This window comes from Coregonus lavaretus (assembly GCF_964263955.1).
Source record: "Coregonus lavaretus genome assembly, contig: HAP1_SCAFFOLD_1215, whole genome shotgun sequence".
In the NCBI taxonomy this organism is placed as follows: Eukaryota; Metazoa; Chordata; class Actinopteri; order Salmoniformes; family Salmonidae; genus Coregonus; species Coregonus lavaretus.
In genome coordinates, this window is record NW_028158833.1 from 95,011 (window position 1) to 118,062 (window position 23,052).

Sequence of the window (23,052 nt, forward strand, 5' to 3'; positions counted from 1 at the left end):
TCTCTCCTCTTCTGCCTATCTGGGGATCATGGCTCTGGGTCTACACGCCCTGAGTTCCCCATGTTCCCCAGAGTGAGGCTGCCTATCTGGGGAACACAGCTCTGGGTCTACACGCCCTGAGTTCCCCATGTTCCCCAGAGTGAGGCTGCCTATCTGGGGAACACGGCTCTGGGTCTACACGCCCTGAGTTCCCCATGTTCCCCAGAGTGAGGCTGCCTATCTGGGGAACACGGCTCTGGGTCTACACGCCCTGAGTTCCCCATGTTCCCCAGAGTGAGGCTGCCTATCTGGGGAACACGGCTCTGGGTCTACACGCCCTGAGTTCCCTATGTTCCCCAGAGTGAGGCTGCCTATCTGGGGAACACGGCTCTGGGTCTACACGCCCTGAGTTCCCCATGTTCCCCAGAGTGAGGCTGCTTATCTGGGGAACACGGCTCTGGGTCTACACGCCCTGAGTTCCCCGTGTTCCCCAGAGTGAGGCTGCCTATCTGGGGAACACGGCTCTGGGTCTACACGCCCTGAGTTCCCTGTGTTCCCCAGAGTGAGGCTGCCTATCTGGGGAACACGGCTCTGGGTCTACACGCCCTGAGTTCCCCGTGTTCCCCAGAGTGAGGCTGCCTATCTGGGGAACACGGCTCTGGGTCTACACGCCCTGAGTTCCCCATGTTCCCCAGAGTGAGGCTGCCTATCTGGGGAACACGGCTCTGGGTCTACACGCCCTGTGTTCCCCATGTTCCCCAGAGTGAGGCTGCCTATCTGGGGAACACGGCTCTGGGTCTACACGCCCTGAGTTCCCCATGTTCCCCAGAGTGAGGCTGCCTATCTGGGGAACACAGCTCTGGGTCTACACGCCCTGTGTTCCCCAGAGTGAGGCTGCCTATCTGGGGAACACGGCTCTGGGTCTACACGCCCTGAATTCCCCATGTTCCCCAGAGTGAGGCTGCCTATCTGGGGAACACGGCTCTGGGTCTACACGCCCTGTGTTCCCCAGAGTGAGGCTGCCTATTTGGGGAACACGGCTCTGGGTCTACACGCCCTGAGTGACAGCTAGACACACTGCTCCACTTAGGAGTTCAATATACACAATTAGAAGAATGTTTAGCGAGACATTCTAATCCAAGTAAATTAGGAATTTACACAGTAGTAGATTAATTTAGTTTGGATCTTTACAAATATTTTGATCGTCCCTGTAGTCGGAATACGCTCAAGCATTCCAGGAGACCGGTCAAATTGTCAGCACCCCTGAGAGGGCCCCCGTGTTGAGGATCAGCGTGGCAGATGTGTTGTTACCTACCCTTACCACCTGGGGGCGGCCCGTCAGGAAGTCCAGGATCCAGTTGCAGAGGGAGGTGTTTAGTCTCAGGGTCCTTAGCTTAGTGATGAGCTTTGAGGGCACTATGGTGTTGAACGCTGCGCTGTAGTCAATGAATAGCATTCTCATATAGGTGTTCCTCTTGTCCAGGTGGGAAAGGGCAGTGTGGAGTGCAATATAGATTGCATCATCTGTGGATCTATTTGGGCGGTATGCAAATTGGAGTGGTCTAGGGTTTCTGGGATAATGGTGTTGTGAGTCATGACCAGCCTTTCAAAGCACTTCATGACTACAGACGTGAGTGCTACGGGTCGGTAGTCATTTATGCAGGTTATCTTAGTGTTCTTGCCTGTTTGATGGCTCGTCGGAGGGCATAGCGGGATTTCTTATAAGCGTCCGGGTTAGAGTCCTGCTCCTTGAAAGCGGCAGCTCTACCCTTTAGCTCGGTGCGGATGTTTCCTGTAATCCATGGCTTCTGGTTGGGGTATGTACGTACGGTCACTGTGGGGATGACGTCATCGATGCACTTATTGATGAAGCCAGTGACTGATGTGGTGTACTCCTCAATGCTATCAGAAGAATCCCGGAACATATTCCAGTCTGTTCTAGCAAAACAATCCTGTAGCTTAGCATCTGCGTCATCTGACCACTTTCTTATTAACCGAGTCAATGGTACTTCCTGCTTTAGTTTTTGCTTATAAGCAGGAATCAGGAGGATAGAGTTATGGTCAGATTTGCCAAATGGAGGGCGAGGGAGAGCTTTGTACGCGTCTCTGTGTGTGGAGTAAAGGTGGTCTAGAGTTTTCCTGTTTACTTATGGCCTTATACAGCTCATTGAGTGCAATCTTAGTGCCTGCATCGGTTTGTGGTGGTAAATAGACAGCTACGAAAAATATAGAAGAAAACTCTCTTGGTAGATAGTGGGTCTACAGCTTATCATGAGATACTCTACCTCAGGTGAGCAAAACCTCGAGACTTCCTTAGTATTAGATTTTATGCACCAGCTGTTGTTTACAAATATATACAGACCACCACCCTTTGTCTTACCGGAGTCAGCCGTTCTATCCTGCTGATGTAGCGTATATCCCGCCAGCTGTATGTTGTCCATGTCGTCGTTCAGCCACGACTCGGTGAAACATAAGATATTACAGTTTTTAATGTCCCGTTGGTAGGATAACCGTAATCTTAGGTCATCCAATTTATTTTCAAACGATTGAACATTGGCTAATAGGATTGATGGAAGAGGCAGTTTACTCGCTTGCCGTCGGATGCTTACAAGGCACCCCGACCTACGTCCACGATATCTCCGTCTCTTTCTCATGCGAATGACGGGGATTTGGGCCTTGTTGGGTGTCTGTAGAATATCCTTCGCGTCCGACTCGTTGAAGAAAAAGTATTAGTCCAATACGAGGTGAGTAATCGCTGTCCTGATATCCAGAAGCTCTTTTTGGTCATAAGAGACGGTGGCAGAAACATTATGTACAGAATAAATTACAAATAACACGAAAAAACACACATAATAGTACAATTGGTTAGAGGGCTGTAAAACGGCTGCCATCTTCTTCGCTACAAGCTTGGCACACCTGTATTTGGGGAGTTTCTCCTATTCTTCTCTGCAGATCCTCTCAAGCTCTGTCAGGTTGGATGAGGAGCGTTGCTGCACAACTATTTTCAGGGTCTCTCCAGAGATGTTCGATCAGGTTCAAGTCCGGGCTCTGGCTGGGCCACTCAAGGACATTCAGAGACTTGTCCTGAAGCCACTCCTGTGTTGTCTTGGCTGTGTGCTTAGGGTTGTTGTCCTGTTGGAAGGTGAACCTTCACCCCAGTCTGAGGTCCTGAGCGCTCTGGAGCAGGTTTTCATCAAGGATCTCTCTGTACTTTGCGCCATTCATCTTTCCCTCAATCCTGACTAGTCTCCCAGTCCCTGCCGCTGAAAAACATCCCCACAGCATGATGCTGCCTCCACCATGCTTCACCGTAGGGATGGTATTGGCCAGGTGATAAGCGGTGCCTGGTTTCCTCCAGACGTGACGCTTGGCATTCAGGCCAAAGAGTTTAATCTTGGTTTCATCAGACCAGAGAATCTTGTTTCTCATGGTCTGAGAGTCCTTTAGGTGCCGTTTGGCAAACTCCAAGTGGGCTGTCATGTACCTTTTACTGAGGAGTGGCCTCCGTCTGGCCACTCTACCATAAAGGCCTGATTGGTGGAGTGCTGCAGAGATGGTTGTCCTGGAAGGTTCTCCCATCTCCACAGAGGAACTCTGGAGCTCTGTCAGAGTGACCATCGGGTTCTTGGTCACCTCCCTGACCAAGGCCCTTCTCCCCCGATTGCTTGGTTTTTGCTCTGACATGCACTGTCAACTGTGGGACCTTGTATAGACAGGTGTGTGCCTTTACAAATCATGTCCAATCAATTGAATTTACCACAGGTGGACTCCAATTAAGTTGTAGAAACATCTCAAGGATGATCAATGGAAACAGGATGCACCTGATGAGGGAAAAAAGTATATAATACATTTTAGAATAAGGCTGTAACGTAACAAAATGTGGAAAAAGTGAAGGGGTCTGAATACTTTCCCAATGTGTTGTGAGCAATAGAATCGCAGTATCGAATCGCAATACATATAGAATCGTGAGAATCTCAATACATATCGTATCGGCACCGAAGTATGTTGATAATACCGTATCGCTGGCCGTTCTCAGCCGTACTATATCCCTATATAGTGCACTACTATGGGGAATAGGGTGCTATTTGGGGACGCAGACGTTGTTGCTCTCTGACTGTTGGGATGGATGTTGGAGGTCTATTCTGCTAGGCCTCTACTACTTGATCTACCCTGGGATCACTGCCTATTGGGTTGAACACTTTCTCAAAATTGCCAGGTTTTCCAGAAATCCCGGTTGGAATCGGTTGGGAATAAGCAGGAAATCTGGGAATCCTCCAGTTGGGGATTTCTGGAAAACCTGGGAATTTTGGGAAAGTTAACTGAATCGTTCAACCCCTGTAGGCGGTGATCCCAGGGTGGTAAAGAAAGAAAGGTGTGGGACTGAAAGGTGTCTCTTGTGATGCTGAAAGATTTCCAGAATAGACCTCTAACTGCCCTCCGACCCTCCGACCCTCCCACACCACCCATCCCTGATCCTGACCTGGCAGGGCTAGCGACCCTCCGACCCTCCCACACCACCCATCCCTGATCCTGACCTGGCAGGGCTAGCGACCCTCCGACCCTCCCACACCACCCATCCCTGATCCTGACCTGGCAGGGCTAGCGACCCTCCGACCCTCCCACACCACCCATCCCTGATCCTGACCTGGCAGGGCTAGCGACCCTCCGACCCTCCGACCCTCCCACACCACCCATCCCTGATCCTGACCTGGCAGGGCTAGCGACCCTCCGACCCTCCCACACCACCCATCCCTGATCCTGACCTGGCAGGGCTTGCTTGGGATTGTGTTTGTGTAAACAACGGCCATGTCCAACGCTAGCCCTGGTCCCAGATCTGTTTGTGCCGTCTTGCCAACTCCTATGGTGACAATGACCATAAAGTACGAAGACAACAGAAACAGATCTGGAACCAGGCTCGTCTCATCAACGACCACTTTCATGGAGGAGTTAGAACTGAGAGGTATTACTGAGATTCTATCTGCAGTGGATTCATTCATTGGAAGTAAACTATCCTAATAAACATCACCAGTGGTTCCTGATGACCAGGGCTGTCCATGTGCAGAGGTCTTCTTCTTCTCTGGTTTTCCTGCGGGGACTTGAGCCACTGTATAGGGTAGTCTGGAGCACATTGAAAAGATGCAACAATCATTTGATAGTGATACATGGGTTGGACAGCATGGACCCACCAGACAACAGTCCAACCCATGTCTCTCTGGTGCTCTCTCTGTCAGCCATCAGCATGATACAGCCTGGTGGTACTGTTCTTAGTGCATGATGTCTCTGTGGTCTGTTGGTCTGGTCTGTTCTTAGTGCATGATGTCTCTGTGGTCTGTTGGTCTGGTCTGCTTTTCCTCGCTCTGTACCAACCCTGTTCATTTGAAGACATCGTTCTGTTTGAGCCTCATCTGTGCTGTTCTGCCTGCATGTTTTACCCATGTTTTGTTCGGTGTCGTTACATAACCTGCTGTTATCTAGAGAACATGGGCCAGCAGCCCACAGTAATCAATTCCAAATCCTCAGGTATGGTAGAGGAAGCTTTGACTAAATCTTTCCTCCCATATTCTACTGACAGGTTGTCCTGCTCAAACTGACATTTATTCTCTTCTCTTTCACCCCCCTCTCTATTTCTGTCTCTGTCTCTCTCTGTCTCTCTCTCTCTCTCTGTCTCTGTCTCTGTCTCTGTCTCTCTCTCTCTGTCTCTCTCTCTCTGTCTCTCTCTCTCTCTCTCTCTGTCTCTCTCTGTCTCTCTCTCTCCTCACCCTCTGTATCCTCTCACCCTCCCCCCTCTCTCTCTCCTCTCACCCTCTGTATCCTCTCACCCTCCCCCCTCTCTCTCTCCTCTCACCCTCTGTATCCTCTCCCCCCCTCTCTCTCTCCTCTCACCCTCTGTATCCTCTCCCCCCCTCTCTCTCTCCTCTCACCCTCTGTATCCTCTCCCCCTCCCCCCTCTCTCTCCTCCCCCTCTGTATCCTCTCCCCCTCCCCCCCTCTCTCTCCTCACCCTCTGTATCCTCTCACCCTCCCCCCTCTCTCTCCTCTCACCCTCTGTATCCTCTCCCCCTCCCCCCCTCTCTCTCTCCTCACCCTCTGTATCCTCTCACCCTCCCCCTTCTCTCTCTCCTCTCACCCTCTGTATCCTCTCCCCCTCCCCCCCCTCTCTCTCTCTCCTCACCCTCTGTATCCTCTCCCCCTCCCCCCTCTCTCTCCCCCTCCCCCTCTGTATCCTTTCCCCCTCCCCCTCTGTATCCTCTCCCCCTCCCCCTCTCTCTCCTCACCCTCTGTATCCTCTCCCCCTCCCCCTCTCTCCTCCTGTAGGGTAAAGTGGCCCAGACAGCCTGTATGTCAGCGTGTAAGCACCTGTCCACGTCCCTGATGCAGATGCCCTTGGACAGCGAGCTGAAGCAGATCAGCATGGGAGCCATTCAGCAGTTCAACCTGGACGTCATACAGTGTGAATGTAAGTAGAGTTAAGGGGAGTTTAGCCATGCAGTGGGAATGATTGACAAAACACACACAACTCCCTATCACCCCCATGGAAACGGTCAGTGCGAGTGCTTTAACCGTGGAGGGGTAGATGTCAGTGTGAATGTAAGTAGAGGGGGAGTTGAGCCTAATGCTGACTATGTTCCAAACGGCACCCTATTCCCTATATAGTGCACTACTTTAGACCAGGACCCATAGGGTGCCATTTGGAACGCAAACGATGTCATACAGGGCGGCAGGTAGCTTAGTGGTTAAGAGCGTTGTGCCAGTAACCGAAAGGTCGCTGGTTCTAATCCCCGAGCCGACTAGGTGAAAAATGTGTCGATGTGCCCTTGAGCAAGGCACTTAACCCTAATTGCTCCTGTAAGTCGCTCTGGATAAGAGCGTCTGCTAAATGACTAAAAATACAAATTAAATAAAATACAGTGTGAATGTAAGTGGCGTTAAGGGTAGTTAAGCCTAATGATGTTTGAACAAGAGGGATAGAGCCTTTGATTGGGGCTTCAGAAATGGAACGTGTTGTGTCCCAAATGGCACCCTATTCCCACTATATTTCAAAAGTAGTCAAAAGTAGTGCACTATAAAGGGTATATGGTACCATTCTCTGGTCTAAAGTAGTGCACTATAAAGGGTATATGGTGCCATTTGGGACACAGTCTCTGCCCTCAAAATGCCCTCCGCTAAATGGCTGTGACAGAGCAGAGATGACTGTCCTGTCTCTCTCTCTCACACACACACACACACACACACACACACACACACACACACACACACACACACACACACACACACACACACACACGCATAAGACACCCCTCTAGGAATCCAGTCAATTGGCTCCTCCAAGGTAATCCTCCACCTGTTAGTCATAGGAGTGACCTGTGATCTAGCCTCCCCCTGTTAGTCAGAGGAGTGACCTGTGATCTAGCCTCCACCTGTTAGTCAGAGGAGTGACCTGTGATCTAGCCTCCACCTGTTAGTCAGAGTAGTGACCTGTGATCTAGCCTGTTAGTCAGAGGAGTGACCTGTGATCTAGCCTGTTAGTCAGAGTAGTGACCTGTGATCTAGCCTGTTAGTCAGAGGAGTGACCTGTGATCTAGCCTCCACCTGTTAGTCAGAGGAGTGACCTGTGATCTAGCCTCCACCTGTTAGTCAGAGGAGTGACCTGTGATCTAGCCTCCACCTGTTAGTCAGAGTAGTGACCTGTGATCTAGCCTGTTAGTCAGAGTAGTGACCTGTGATCTAGCCTGTTAGTCAGAGTAGTGACCTGTGATCTAGCCTCCACCTGTTAGTCAGAGTAGTGACCTGTGATCTAGCCTCCACCTGTTAGTCAGAGGAGTGACCTGTGATCTAGCCTGTTAGTCAGAGTAGTGACCTGTGATCTAGCCTCCACCTGTTAGTCAGAGTAGTGACCTGTGATCTAGCCTCCACCTGTTAGTCAGAGGAGTGACCTGTGATCTAGCCTCCACCTGTTAGTCAGAGGAGTGACCTGTGATCTAGCCTCCCCCTGTTAGTCAGAGTAGTGACCTGTGATCTAGCCTCCACCTGTTAGTCAGAGGAGTGACCTGTGATCTAGCCTCCACCTGTTAGTCAGAGTAGTGACCTGTGATCTAGCCTCCCCCTGTTAGTCAGAGGAGTGACCTGTGATCTAGCCTCCACCTGTTAGTCAGAGGAGTGACCTGTGATCTAGCCTCCACCTGTTAGTCAGAGTAGTGACCTGTGATCTAGCCTCCACCTGTTAGTCAGAGGAGTGACCTGTGATCTAGCCTCCACCTGTTAGTCAGAGGAGTGACCTGTGATCTAGCCTCCACCTGTTAGTCAGAGGAGTGACCTGTGATCTAGCCTCCACCTGTTAGTCAGAGTAGTGACCTGTGATCTAGCCTCCACCTGTTAGTCAGAGGAGTGACCTGTGATCTAGCCTCCACCTGTTAGTCAGAGGAGTGACCTGTGATCTAGCCTCCACCTGTTAGTCAGAGGAGTGACCTGTGATCTAGCCTCCACCTGTTAGTCAGAGTAGTGACCTGTGATCTAGCCTCCACCTGTTAGTCAGAGGAGTGACCTGTGATCTAGCCTCCACCTGTTAGTCAGAGGAGTGACCTGTGATCTAGCCTGTTAGTCAGAGTAGTGACCTGTGATCTAGCCTGTTAGTCAGAGGAGTGACCTGTGATCTAGCCTCCACCTGTTAGTCAGAGTAGTGACCTGTGATCTAGCCTGTTAGTCAGAGTAGTGACCTGTGATCTAGCCTGTTAGTCAGAGGAGTGACCTGTGATCTAGCCTCCACCTGTTAGTCAGAGGAGTGACCTGTGATCTAGCCTCCACCTGTTAGTCAGAGTAGTGACCTGTGATCTAGCCTCCCCCTGTTAGTCAGAGGAGTGACCTGTGATCTAGCCTCCACCTGTTAGTCAGAGGAGTGACCTGTGATCTAGCCTCCACCTGTTAGTCAGAGTAGTGACCTGTGATCTAGCCTCCACCTGTTAGTCAGAGGAGTGACCTGTGATCTAGCCTCCACCTGTTAGTCAGAGGAGTGACCTGTGATCTAGCCTCCACCTGTTAGTCAGAGGAGTGACCTGTGATCTAGCCTGTTAGTCAGAGTAGTGACCTGTGATCTAGCCTCCACCTGTTAGTCAGAGGAGTGACCTGTGATCTAGCCTGTTAGTCAGAGTAGTGACCTGTGATCTAGCCTCCACCTGTTAGTCAGAGGAGTGACCTGTGATCTAGCCTCCACCTGTTAGTCAGAGGAGTGACCTGTGATCTAGCCTGTTAGTCAGAGTAGTGACCTGTGATCTAGCCTCCCCCTGTTAGTCAGAGGAGTGACCTGTGATCTAGCCTCCACCTGTTAGTCAGAGTAGTGACCTGTGATCTAGCCTCCACCTGTTAGTCAGAGGAGTGACCTGTGATCTAGCCTCCACCTGTTAGTCAGAGGAGTGACCTGTGATCTAGCCTCCACCTGTTAGTCAGAGTAGTGACCTGTGATCTAGCCTCCACCTGTTAGTCAGAGGAGTGACCTGTGATCTAGCCTCCCCCTGTTAGTCAGAGTAGTGACCTGTGATCTAGCCTCCACCTGTTAGTCAGAGTAGTGACCTGTGATCTAGCCTCCACCTGTTAGTCAGAGGAGTGACCTGTGATCTAGCCTCCACCTGTTAGTCAGAGGAGTGACCTGTGATCTAGCCTCCACCTGTTAGTCAGAGGAGTGACCTGTGATCTAGCCTCCACCTGTTAGTCAGAGGAGTGACCTGTGATCTAGCCTCCACCTGTTAGTCAGAGGAGTGACCTGTGATCTAGCCTGTTAGTCAGAGTAGTGACCTGTGATCTAGCCTGTTAGTCAGAGTAGTGACCTGTGATCTAGCCTCCACCTGTTAGTCAGAGTAGTGACCTGTGATCTAGCCTGTTAGTCAGAGGAGTGACCTGTGATCTAGCCTGTTAGTCAGAGTAGTGACCTGTGATCTAGCCTCCACCTGTTAGTCAGAGTAGTGACCTGTGATCTAGCCTCCACCTGTTAGTCAGAGTAGTGACCTGTGATCTAGCCTGTTAGTCAGAGTAGTGACCTGTGATCTAGCCTCCACCTGTTAGTCAGAGTAGTGACCTGTGATCTAGCCTCCCCCTGTTAGTCAGAGGAGTGACCTGTGATCTAGCCTCCACCTGTTAGTCAGAGGAGTGACCTGTGATCTAGCCTCCCCCTGTTAGTCAGAGGAGTGACCTGTGATCTAGCCTCCACCTGTTAGTCAGAGGAGTGACCTGTGATCTAGCCTCCACCTGTTAGTCAGAGTAGTGACCTGTGATCTAGCCTCCACCTGTTAGTCAGAGGAGTGACCTGTGATCTAGCCTCCACCTGTTAGTCAGAGGAGTGACCTGTGATCTAGCCTCCACCTGTTAGTCAGAGGAGTGACCTGTGATCTAGCCTCCACCTGTTAGTCAGAGTAGTGACCTGTGATCTAGCCTCCACCTGTTAGTCAGAGGAGTGACCTGTGATCTAGCCTCCACCTGTTAGTCAGAGGAGTGACCTGTGATCTAGCCTCCACCTGTTAGTCAGAGTAGTGACCTGTGATCTAGCCTCCACCTGTTAGTCAGAGGAGTGACCTGTGATCTAGCCTGTTAGTCAGAGTAGTGACCTGTGATCTAGCCTGTTAGTCAGAGGAGTGACCTGTGATCTAGCCTCCCCCTGTTAGTCAGAGGAGTGACCTGTGATCTAGCCTCCACCTGTTAGTCAGAGGAGTGACCTGTGATCTAGCCTCCACCTGTTAGTCAGAGTAGTGACCTGTGATCTAGCCTGTTAGTCAGAGTAGTGACCTGTGATCTAGCCTCCACCTGTTAGTCAGAGGAGTGACCTGTGATCTAGCCTCCACCTGTTAGTCAGAGTAGTGACCTGTGATCTAGCCTCCACCTGTTAGTCAGAGGAGTGACCTGTGATCTAGCCTCCACCTGTTAGTCAGAGTAGTGACCTGTGATCTAGCCTCCACCTGTTAGTCAGAGTAGTGACCTGTGATCTAGCCTCCACCTGTTAGTCAGAGGAGTGACCTGTGATTAGGAGTGGGCGATATACCGGTTTGATAGTAAAAACCGGTATTGTGCCGCGCCATGATATGGATTTAGCAATATCATGGATACCGCGATTTATTCAGAATTCATAAATTCGAATTTTGCATCAATATTTTTTTGTTCCAAATTTCAACTGAGTGATAGTACTAAGTAGCTACATCTTTTTTTTTTTTTTTTTATCCAACCTTTCTTGGTTCTTACGAATAAAAGAATGTATGTTAATATGTTGACCTATTTTTATGAGCGCACGTCGCATGCACTTGTTGCACGCATGTAGTGCTAGCAACAAAGAAGTGTGCAGGCAGCTGCAGTTAGGAGGCAGGTTAACTATTGGGGGAAAACTTTACAATCCAGGATGAGCGAAAACACAGAAATTGATGTTGCTCAAGAGCAGGAGGATAAATTGGTTAAGAGGAAAGGGGGCACCTCTGTTGTTTGGAACTGGTTTGGCTTTAAAATCTCCGACCCCGACCAAAACACTACCCTATGCAAGTTGTGTCGTCGTGTTGTCTTAGCAAAAGGTGGAAACACGACCAACCTGTTCAATCACTTAAAAAACATACATGTCCGTGAGTATGAACAATGCACCAGAATGCGTGAGACAGTAAGCCCAGGAGCTCGCCCGAAGACAAGCCAGACTCGCACTCAACAATCAATTATATCATCATTTGCTGCCGGTACTTGCTATGAGAAGACGAGCAAAAAATGGATAGACATCACAGCTGCGATTACAAATCACATAGCGAAGGACATGGTACCGATTCAAACTGTGGAGAAAGAGGGGTTCAGAAAGTTGATTCAAACTCTGGACCCAAGATATGAGATCCCGAGCCGCAAATATTTTAGCCAAAAATGCCTGCCACAGCTTTACACAGAATGCTGGGACAGAGTTTACAGTGAGATAAATAACATTCCATTCTTCTCCACTACTGCCGATCTATGGTCAAGTCGTACCACAGAACCTTATATAAGCCTCACAATCCATTACATAGACGGTGACTGGAAACTGAAAAGTAAGTGCCTACAGACGTCTTATTTCCCAGACGACCACACCGGGGAAATAATTGCAGGTGGGCTGAGGGACATACTGTCGTCCTGGGGATTAAAAGAGTCGCGTCAAGTTTGTATGACGACCGACAGCGGATCGAACATGATCAAGGCATTGCAGCTGAACAAGTGGGCAAACCTTGGATGTTTCGGACACAGGCTGCACAATGCTATTGGTAAGTTTCAGGACTGTAGCCTAGGCCTACCCTGTATGATGCTTATTATTAAGAAAAAATACAGCTCACATCAGCCATGTACCGTAGGCTAAATCTAAGCACATCAGATTTGTAAAATGTGTAACAGTTGAATGTAAATGCCGTAAATCCTCAAACAAAGATTAAAAGTTATATTGTATTGTGATTTCTATATAAAAATGCATTATTATTAATTATTATTGTATTGTGATTTGATTATTTTTCACCCTATTATTTTGATTTCTTATTCCCAATTTCCAGAGAGGAGTGTCCAAAACGCTCCCGGGCCACAGGGGTGTGCGATTTCCCGGGCCACAGGGGTTTGCAAAAAGGTGGTTAGCACGTTCTCATACAGCTGGAAAAAGCAGAAGGCCCTGATGACAGCACAGAATGAACTAAGCCTGCCCCTGCACAAGCTCATCACAGAATCTCCGACAAGGTGGGGATCTCGTCTGAAAATGATGGAAAGAGTCCTGGAGCAGGAAAAGGCCATTACACAGGTCCTGGCAGGGGACAAAAAGACACGGCACCTTGTACCTACCTGGCAAGACATCCAGGTCTTGGAATCAGTCACAGCAGCACTGAAGCCACTCCAGGACTTTACAGATGCCCTGTCAGGAGAAGCGTATGTGAGCGTGTCCTATTTGAAGCCTGTCATCAATCTGTTAAATGCAGAGGTTCTAAATCTGAGCAAGGACGATACAGAACTGACCAAAGAGATCAAGATCAAGGTTCTTGATTACTTGAATAACAAGTACACTGACCCTGCAACAGATGAGCTGCTCTCCATGGCTACCTTTCTAGATCCAAGGTTCAAGACCAGGTACATGTCCGCTGAGAAACTGGAGGACATTAAGGTATTTATTCATTTGTTCTTGTTTTATTGCTTCAAATGTAAAGCACTTTGGGCTGCATTTTATGTATGAAAGGTGCTATACAAATAAAGTTTAATTATTTTCATTTTTTAAGGTGAGAGCTGCCTCAGAGACCGAAGCCCTCCTGGTGGAGAACACAGCCCTGGGAAAATCGTCTCTTGCAGAGGATCACACTGACAGGGAGAAAGAAGCTTCCACTGCTCATCAATCAGGCAAGAAGCCCAAGAAGAGCCTTGGGAGCTTCTTTAAGCAGACCAGCAGTGCACCTGCCTCATGTTCAGAGAGGCAGATCATTGAGCAAGAGCTGAATAGCTACATTCTGGCAACGGCAGCAGACAGCGAGTCTGATCCTTTGGAGTGGTGGCGATTTCACGGATCTAATTTTCCACGTGTGAGTTGTCTGGCAAAGAAATACTTATGCATCCCTGCCACAAGTGCCCCCTCTGAGAGGGCATTCAGCACTGGGGGCAATGTGGTGACATGTCACAGGGCAGCACTAAAGCCAGAAACAGTCAACATGCTGGTATTCCTGGCACGGAACTTGTGAAGAAAGTTCTAGTGAAGATTTGTTGATATTGTTGATAATTGATGGTTGAGGCTTGAAAGGTTTAGTTTCAAACGGTTAGTTTTTTACATATCTACGGACCGTAGCCAAAACAAACACACGTATTTGAATTTGTAATTACCTTATTTTCTTTATCTCCTGTTATTTTTTATTTAATTTTACTTAATATCTAATTTATATATATATATATATATATAGGCCTACCTACCTCATGTTTACGGAATGCATGTTTGCACAATACAAATAAAAACTTTTCAGGTCCATACGGTCCAATGCCTCACTCTTTCTGGTTATATAAGGTTCAAATACATATTTTTCCTTAACTAATATAATTTAACCAAGAAGGGATATTAAAATGTGATTCATATTTTTTTACGTCATATATCGTGATATCATAACGATATCGTCTGGACAGTGGAAAATATCGTGATATGAATTTTAGCTCATATCGCCCACCCCTACCTGTGATCTAGCCTCCACCTGTTAGTCAGAGGAGTGACCTGTGATCTAGCCTCCACCTGTTAGTCAGAGGAGTGACCTGTGATCTAGCCTCCACCTGTTAGTCAGAGGAGTGACCTGTGATCTAGCCTCCACCTGTTAGTCAGAGTAGTGACCTGTGATCTAGCCTGTTAGTCAGAGGAGTGACCTGTGATCTAGCCTCCACCTGTTAGTCAGAGTAGTGACCTGTGATCTAGCCTCCACCTGTTAGTCAGAGTAGTGACCTGTGATCTAGCCTCCACCTGTTAGTCAGAGGAGTGACCTGTGATCTAGCCTCCACCTGTTAGTCAGAGTAGTGACCTGTGATCTAGCCTCCACCTGTTAGTCAGAGTAGTGACCTGTGATCTAGCCTCCACCTGTTAGTCAGAGTAGTGACCTGTGATCTAGCCTGTTAGTCAGAGGAGTGACCTGTGATCTAGCCTCCACCTGTTAGTCAGAGTAGTGACCTGTGATCTAGCCTCCACCTGTTAGTCAGAGTAGTGACCTGTGATCTAGCCTCCACCTGTTAGTCAGAGTAGTGACCTGTGATCTAGCCTCCACCTGTTAGTCAGAGTAGTGACCTGTGATCTAGCCTGTTAGTCAGAGGAGTGACCTGTGATCTAGCCTGTTAGTCAGAGTAGTGACCTGTGATCTAGCCTGTTAGTCAGAGGAGTGACCTGTGATCTAGCCTCCACCTGTTAGTCAGAGTAGTGACCTGTGATCTAGCCTCCACCTGTTAGTCAGAGGAGTGACCTGTGATCTAGCCTGTTAGTCAGAGTAGTGACCTGTGATCTAGCCTCCACCTGTTAGTCAGAGTAGTGACCTGTGATCTAGCCTCCACCTGTTAGTCAGAGGAGTGACCTGTGATCTAGCCTCCACCTGTTAGTCAGAGGAGTGACCTGTGATCTAGCCTCCACCTGTTAGTCAGAGTAGTGACCTGTGATCTAGCCTCCACCTGTTAGTCAGAGGAGTGACCTGTGATCTAGCCTCCACCTGTTAGTCAGAGGAGTGACCTGTGATCTAGCCTCCACCTGTTAGTCAGAGTAGTGACCTGTGATCTAGCCTCCCCCTGTTAGTCAGAGGAGTGACCTGTGATCTAGCCTCCACCTGTTAGTCAGAGGAGTGACCTGTGATCTAGCCTCCACCTGTTAGTCAGAGGAGTGACCTGTGATCTAGCCTCCACCTGTTAGTCAGAGTAGTGACCTGTGATCTAGCCTCCACCTGTTAGTCAGAGGAGTGACCTGTGATCTAGCCTCCACCTGTTAGTCAGAGTAGTGACCTGTGATCTAGCCTGTTAGTCAGAGGAGTGACCTGTGATCTAGCCTGTTAGTCAGAGTAGTGACCTGTGATCTAGCCTCCACCTGTTAGTCAGAGTAGTGACCTGTGATCTAGCCTGTTAGTCAGAGGAGTGACCTGTGATCTAGCCTGTTAGTCAGAGTAGTGACCTGTGATCTAGCCTGTTAGTCAGAGGAGTGACCTGTGATCTAGCCTCCACCTGTTAGTCAGAGTAGTGACCTGTGATCTAGCCTCCACCTGTTAGTCAGAGTAGTGACCTGTGATCTAGCCTGTTAGTCAGAGTAGTGACCTGTGATCTAGCCTGTTAGTCAGAGGAGTGACCTGTGATCTAGCCTCCACCTGTTAGTCAGAGTAGTGACCTGTGATCTAGCCTGTTAGTCAGAGTAGTGACCTGTGATCTAGCCTGTTAGTCAGAGTAGTGACCTGTGATCTAGCCTGTTAGTCAGAGGAGTGACCTGTGATCTAGCCTCCACCTGTTAGTCAGAGGAGTGACCTGTGATCTAGCCTCCACCTGTTAGTCAGAGGAGTGACCTGTGATCTAGCCTCTCCCATGTCACTCTGTCTGCCGCACTCTGGGCCCTGGTCCAAAGTAGTGCACTGGAAAGGGTATAGAGTGAGTGCCCTTTGGAGACTCAGTCCCTGACCTCAAAGCGACCTCTGCTGAACAGCTGTGTTGTGAAGTATTTCCTCATACTCAGTCCCTGACCTCAAAGCGACCTCTGCTGAACAGCGGTGTTGTGAAGTATTTCCTCATACTCAGTCCCTGACCTCAAAGCGACCTCTGCTGAACAGCGGTGTTGTGAAGTATTTCCTCATACTCAGTCCCTGACCTCAAAGCGACCTCTGCTGAACAGCTGTGTTGTGAAGTATTTCCTCATACTCAGTCCCTGACCTCAAAGCGACCTCTGCTGAACAGCTGTGTTGAGAAGTATTTCCTCATACTCAGTCCCCTGACCTCAAAGCGACCTCTGCTGAACAGCGGTGTTGTGAAGTATTTCCTCATACTCAGTCCCTGACCTCAAAGCGACCTCTGCTGAACAGCGGTGTTGTGAAGTATTTCCTCATACTCAGTCCCTGACCTCAAAGCGACCTCTGCTGAACAGCGGTGTTGTGAAGTATTTCCTCATACTCAGTCCCTGACCTCAAAGCGACCTCTGCTGAACAGCGGTGTTGTGAAGTATTTCCTCATACTCAGTCCCTGACCTCAAAGCGACCTCTGCTGAACAGCGGTGTTGTGAAGTATTTCCTCATACTATTTTCCTACAGAGCAGGTCAGTCATCAGGTGTTTCACGGTCAAGTCATTTAGTGTTTCATGGTATACCAGTACCTCAGTAATATTACCCTATCAAAACCTCATACTTATGATACCAACATATCAGAATACCCGAGTACTGTTTCATATGATAGTACCAATCTAAAGAACCAGCTGGCGACTGTTATAAATGTTTATAAAGTCAGTTTTTCACTGTCATGCCATCTCTCATGTGGCAGCTGTAATCAGCCAGCCACATCACCTTCCAGCCATCACTCACAGCTGTAATCAGCCAGCCACCTCACCTTCCAGCCATCACTCACAGCTGTAATCAGCCAGCCACATCACCTTCCAGCCATCACTCACAGCTGTAATCAGCCAGCCACATCACCTTCCAGCCATCACTCACAGCTGTAATCAGCCAGCCACATCACCTTCCAGCCGTCACTCACAGCTGTAATCAGCCAGCCACATCACCTTCCAGCCATCACTCACAGCTGTAATCAGCCAACCACATCACCTTCCAGCCATCACTCACAGCTGTAATCAGCCAGCCACATCACCTTCCAGCCATCACTCACAGCTGTAATCAGCCAGCCACATCACCTTCCAGCCATCACTCACAGCTATAATCAGCCAGCCACATCACCTTCCAGCCGTCACTCACAGCTGTAATCAGCCAGCCACATCACCTTCCAGCCATCACTCACAGCTGTAATCAGCCAGCCACATCACCTTCCAGCCATCACTCACAGCTGTAATCAGCCAGCCACATCACCTTCCAGCCATCACTCACAGCTGTAATCAGCCAGCCACATCACCTTCCAGCCATCACTCACAGATGTAATCAGCCAGCCACATCACCTTCCAGCCATCACTCACAGCTGTAATCAGCCAGCCACATCACCTTCCAGCCATCACTCACAGCTGTAATCAGCCAGCCAAATCACCTTCCAGCCATCACTCACAGCTGTAACCAGCCAGCCACATCACCTTCCAGCCATCACTCACAGCTGTAATCAGCCAGCCACATCACCTTCCAGCCATCACTCACAGCTGTAATCAGCCAGCCACATCACCTTCCAGCCATCACTCACAGCTGTAATCAGCCAGCCACATCACCTTCCAGTTTTTCAAATAGAATCTAGCAGGGATGGCGGGTGAAGATGCAGAACCTGATGAGTCTTCTGTTGTTACATTGGAGCAGCGCTCAGAGCGAGCAAAGTTGATACATTGTATCATTTAATCACAGGCCAGTCAGAGAGAGGTGTGTTTATGAGAGAGAGGTGTGTTTATGAGAGAGAGGTGTGTTTATGAGAGAGAGGTGTTTATGAGAGAGAGGTGTTTATGAGAGAGAGGTGTGTTTATGAGAGAGAGGTGTGTTTATGAGAGAGAGGTGTGTTTATGAGAGAGAGGTGTGTTTATGAGAGAGAGGTGTGTTTATGAGAGAGAGGTGTGTTTATGAGAGAGAGGTGTGTTTATGAGAGAGAGGTGTGTTTATGAGAGAGAGGTGTGTTTATGAGAGAGAGGTGTGTTTATGAGAGAGAGGTGTGTTTATGAGAGAGAGGTGTGTTTATGAGAGAGAGGTGTGTTTATGAGAGAGAGGTGTTTATGAGAGAGAGGTGTGTTTGAGAGAGAGGGAGACAGAGAGAGGTGTGTTTATGAGAGAGGGAGACTGAGAGAGGGAGGAAGACTGTATTATATTATACAGTGAACCGTGTGAAGTTAATTCAATATGTGTTGTATTGAGTAGAAGTGTGAATATCAGTGACAGGTTTTTGTGTAGCAAATGGGCAGAAGGTTTAATAAAACAGCGTCCGGAGGACGGAGCGAAAAGGACGCTATGCCTGTGATTATCATGCTGAAACAGGAAAGGGCCTTCCCCAAACTGTTGCCACAAAGTAGGAAACACAAAATCGTAGCGTTAAGATTTCCCTTCACTGGAACTAAGGGGCCTAGCCCGAACCATGAAAAACAACCCCAGACCATTATTCCTCCTCCACTAAACTTTAGAGGTGGCACTACGCATTGGGGCAGGTAGCGTTCTCCTTGCATCCGCCAAACCCAGATTCGTCCATCGGACTGCCAGATGGTGAAGTGTGATTCATCACTCCAGAGAACATGTTTCCACTGCTCCAGAGTCCAATGCCGGTGAGCTTTACACCACTCCAGCCGACGCTTGACATTGCGCATGGTGATCTTAGTCTTGTGTGCAGCTGCTTGGCCATGGAAACCCATTTCATGAAGCTCCCGACGGACAGTTCTTGTGCTGACATTACTTCCAGAGGCAGTTTGGAACACGGTAGTGGAGTGTTGCAACCAAGGACAGAATATTTTTACGTGCTACGCGCTTCAGCACTCGCCGGTCCCGTTCTGTGAGCTTGTGTTGCCTACCACTTCGCGGCTGAGCCGTTGTTGTTTCTAGATGTTTCCACTGTACATTAACAGCACTTCCAGTTGACCGGGGCATCTCTAGCAGGGCTGTTTGAACTAACTGGAAAGTAACTGGTGGTGGGCCTCCTGTCCCCCATACCAGCAACACTGTGGTTACCTGGCTGGGAACGGGAAGTAACTGGTGGTGGGCCTCCTGTCCCCCATACCAGCAACACTGTGGTTACCTGGCTGGGAACGGGAAGTAACTGGTGGTGGGCCTCCTGTCCCCCATACCAGCAACACTGTGGTTACCTGTCTGGGAACGGGAAGTAACTGGTGGTGGGCCTCCTGTCCCCCATACCAGCAACACTGTGGTTACCTGGCTGGGAACGGGAAGTAACTGGTGGTGGGCCTCCTGTCCCCCATACCAGCAACACTGTAGTTACCTGGCTGGGAACGGGAAGTAACTGGTGGTGGGCCTCCTGTCCCCCATACCAGCAACACTGTGGTTACCTGTCTGGGAACGGGAAGTAACTGGTGGTGGGCCTCCTGTCCCCCATACCAGCAACACTGTGGTTACCTGGCTGGGAACGGGAAGTAACTGGTGGTGGGCCTCCTGTCCCCCATACCAGCAACACTGTGGTTACCTGGCTGGGAACGGGAAGTAACTGGTGGTGGGCCTCCTGTCCCCCATACCAGCAACACTGTGGTTACCTGGCTGGGAACGGGAAGTAACTGGTGGTGGGCCTCCTGTCCCCCATACCAGCAACACTGTGGTTACCTGGCTGGGAACGGGAAGTAACTGGTGGCGGGCCTCCTGTCCCCCATACCAGCAACACTGTGGTTACCTGGCTGGGAACGGGAAGTAACTGGTGGCGGGCCTCCTGTCCCCCATACCAGCAACACTGTGGTTACCTGGCTGGGAACGGGAAGTAACTGGTGGCGGGCCTCCTGTCCCCCATACCAGCAACACTGTGGTTACCTGGCTGGGAACGGGAAGTAACTGGTGGTGGGCCTCCTGTCCCCCATACCAGCAACACTGTGGTTACCTGGCTGGGAACGGGAAGTAACTGGTGGTGGGCCTCCTGTCCCCCATACCAGCAACACTGTGGTTACCTGGCTGGGAACGGGAAGTAACTGGTGGTGGGCCTCCTGTCCCCCATACCAGCAACACTGTGGTTACCTGGCTGGGAACGGGAAGTAACTGGTGGTGGGCCTCCTGTCCCCCATACCAGCAACACTGTGGTTACCTGGCTGGGAACGGGAAGTAACTGGTGGTGGGCCTCCTGTCCCCCATACCAGCAACACTGTGGTTACCTGGCTGGGAACGGGAAGTAACTGGTGGTGGGCCTCCTGTCCCCCATACCAGCAACACTGTGGTTACCTGGCTGGGAACGGGAAGTAACTGGTGGCGGGCCTCCTGTCCCCCATACCAGCAACACTGTGGTTACCTGGCTGGGAACGGGAAGTAACTGGTGGCGGGCCTCCTGTCCCCCATACCAGCAACACTGTGGTTACCTGGCTGGGAACGGGAAGTAACTGGTGGTGGGCCTCCTGTCCCCCATACCAGCAACACTGTGGTTACCTGGCTGGGAACGGGAAGTAACTGGTGGTGGGCCTCCTGTCCCCCATACCAGCAACACTGTGGTTACCTGGCTGGGAACGGGAAGTAACTGGTGGTGGGCCTCCTGTCCCCCATACCAGCAACACTGTGGTTACCTGGCTGGGAACGGGAAGTAACTGGTGGTGGGCCTCCTGTCCCCCATACCAGCAACACTGTGGTTACCTGGCTGGGAACGGGAAGTAATTGGTGGTGGGCCTCCTGTCCCCCATACCAGCAACACTGTGGTTACCTGGCTGGGAACGGGAAGTAACTGGTGGTGGGCCTCCTGTCCCCCATACCAGCAACACTGTGGTTACCTGGCTGGGAACGGGAAGTAACTGGTGGTGGGCCTCCTGTCCCCCATACCAGCAACACTGTGGTTACCTGGCTGGGAACGGGAAGTAACTGGTGGTGGGCCTCCGGTCCCCCATACCAGCAACACTGTGGTTACCTGGCTGGGAACGGGAAGTAACTGGTGGTGGGCCTCCTGTCCCCCATACCAGCAACACTGTGGTTACCTGGCTGGGAACGGGAAGTAACTGGTGGTGGGCCTCCTGTCCCCCATACCAGCAACACTGTGGTTACCTGGCTGGGAACGGGAAGTAACTGGTGGTGGGCCTCCTGTCCCCCATACCAGCAACACTGTGGTTACCTGTCTGGGAACGGGAAGTAACTGGTGGTGGGCCTCCTGTCCCCCATACCAGCAACACTGTGGTTACCTGGCTGGGAACGGGAAGTAACTGGTGGTGGGCCTCCTGTCCCCCATACCAGCAACACTGTAGTTACCTGGCTGGGAACGGGAAGTAACTGGTGGTGGGCCTCCTGTCCCCCATACCAGCAACACTGTGGTTACCTGTCTGGGAACGGGAAGTAACTGGTGGTGGGCCTCCTGTCCCCCATACCAGCAACACTGTGGTTACCTGGCTGGGAACGGGAAGTAACTGGTGGTGGGCCTCCTGTCCCCCATACCAGCAACACTGTGGTTACCTGGCTGGGAACGGGAAGTAACTGGTGGTGGGCCTCCTGTCCCCCATACCAGCAACACTGTGGTTACCTGGCTGGGAACGGGAAGTAACTGGTGGTGGGCCTCCTGTCCCCCATACCAGCAACACTGTGGTTACCTGGCTGGGAACGGGAAGTAACTGGTGGAGTGCCTCCTGTCCCCCATAGCAGCAACACTGTGGTTACCTGGCTGGGAACGGGAAGTAACTGGTGGCGGGCCTCCTGTCCCCCATACCAGCAACACTGTGGTTACCTGGCTGGGAACGGGAAGTAACTGGTGGCGGGCCTCCTGTCCCCCATACCAGCAACACTGTGGTTACCTGGCTGGGAACGGGAAGTAACTGGTGGTGGGCCTCCTGTCCCCCATACCAGCAACACTGTGGTTACCTGGCTGGGAACGGGAAGTAACTGGTGGTGGGCCTCCTGTCCCCCATACCAGCAACACTGTGGTTACCTGGCTGGGAACGGGAAGTAACTGGTGGTGGGCCTCCTGTCCCCCATACCAGCAACACTGTGGTTACCTGGCTGGGAACGGGAAGTAACTGGTGGTGGGCCTCCTGTCCCCCATACCAGCAACACTGTGGTTACCTGGCTGGGAACGGGAAGTAACTGGTGGTGGGCCTCCTGTCCCCCATACCAGCAACACTGTGGTTACCTGGCTGGGAACGGGAAGTAACTGGTGGTGGGCCTCCTGTCCCCCATACCAGCAACACTGTGGTTACCTGGCTGGGAACGGGAAGTAACTGGTGGCGGGCCTCCTGTCCCCCATACCAGCAACACTGTGGTTACCTGGCTGGGAACGGGAAGTAACTGGTGGTGGGCCTCCTGTCCCCCATACCAGCAACACTGTGGTTACCTGGCTGGGAACGGGAAGTAACTGGTGGTGGGCCTCCTGTCCCCCATACCAGCAACACTGTGGTTACCTGGCTGGGAACGGGAAGTAACTGGTGGTGGGCCTCCTGTCCCCCATACCAGCAACACTGTGGTTACCTGGCTGGGAACGGGAAGTAACTGGTGGTGGGCCTCCTGTCCCCCATACCAGCAACACTGTGGTTACCTGGCTGGGAACGGGAAGTAACTGGTGGTGGGCCTCCTGTCCCCCATACCAGCAACACTGTGGTTACCTGGCTGGGAACGGGAAGTAATTGGTGGTGGGCCTCCTGTCCCCCATACCAGCAACACTGTGGTTACCTGGCTGGGAACGGGAAGTAACTGGTGGTGGGCCTCCTGTCCCCCATACCAGCAACACTGTGGTTACCTGGCTGGGAACGGGAAGTAACTGGTGGTGGGCCTCCTGTCCCCCATACCAGCAACACTGTGGTTACCTGGCTGGGAACGGGAAGTAACTGGTGGTGGGCCTCCGGTCCCCC

General features: G+C 50.8%; 1 protein-coding gene and 1 long non-coding RNA gene across 2 annotated transcripts in view; one reads left to right on the plus strand and one right to left on the minus strand.

The window, feature by feature from the left end:
• The window catches only part of LOC311123541 (exocyst complex component 6-like), a gene marked incomplete at both ends in the record, with an annotated part of 115,856 nt that overhangs the window by 64,824 nt on the left and 27,980 nt on the right, over positions 1-23,052 (plus strand). The window contains one exon of the mRNA XM_084197788.1: positions 6,294-6,435. Coding sequence (XP_084053914.1) covers positions 6,294-6,435 — 142 coding nt within the window. The remainder of the gene's footprint in view (positions 1-6,293; positions 6,436-23,052) is intronic.
• Positions 7,882-8,671, minus strand: LOC311123544. Its single transcript, XR_014612612.1, has 3 exons — positions 8,623-8,671; positions 7,989-8,558; positions 7,882-7,912 (listed from the first exon to the last, which is right to left on the minus strand). It is a non-coding gene; the product is annotated as an uncharacterized lncRNA (long non-coding RNA).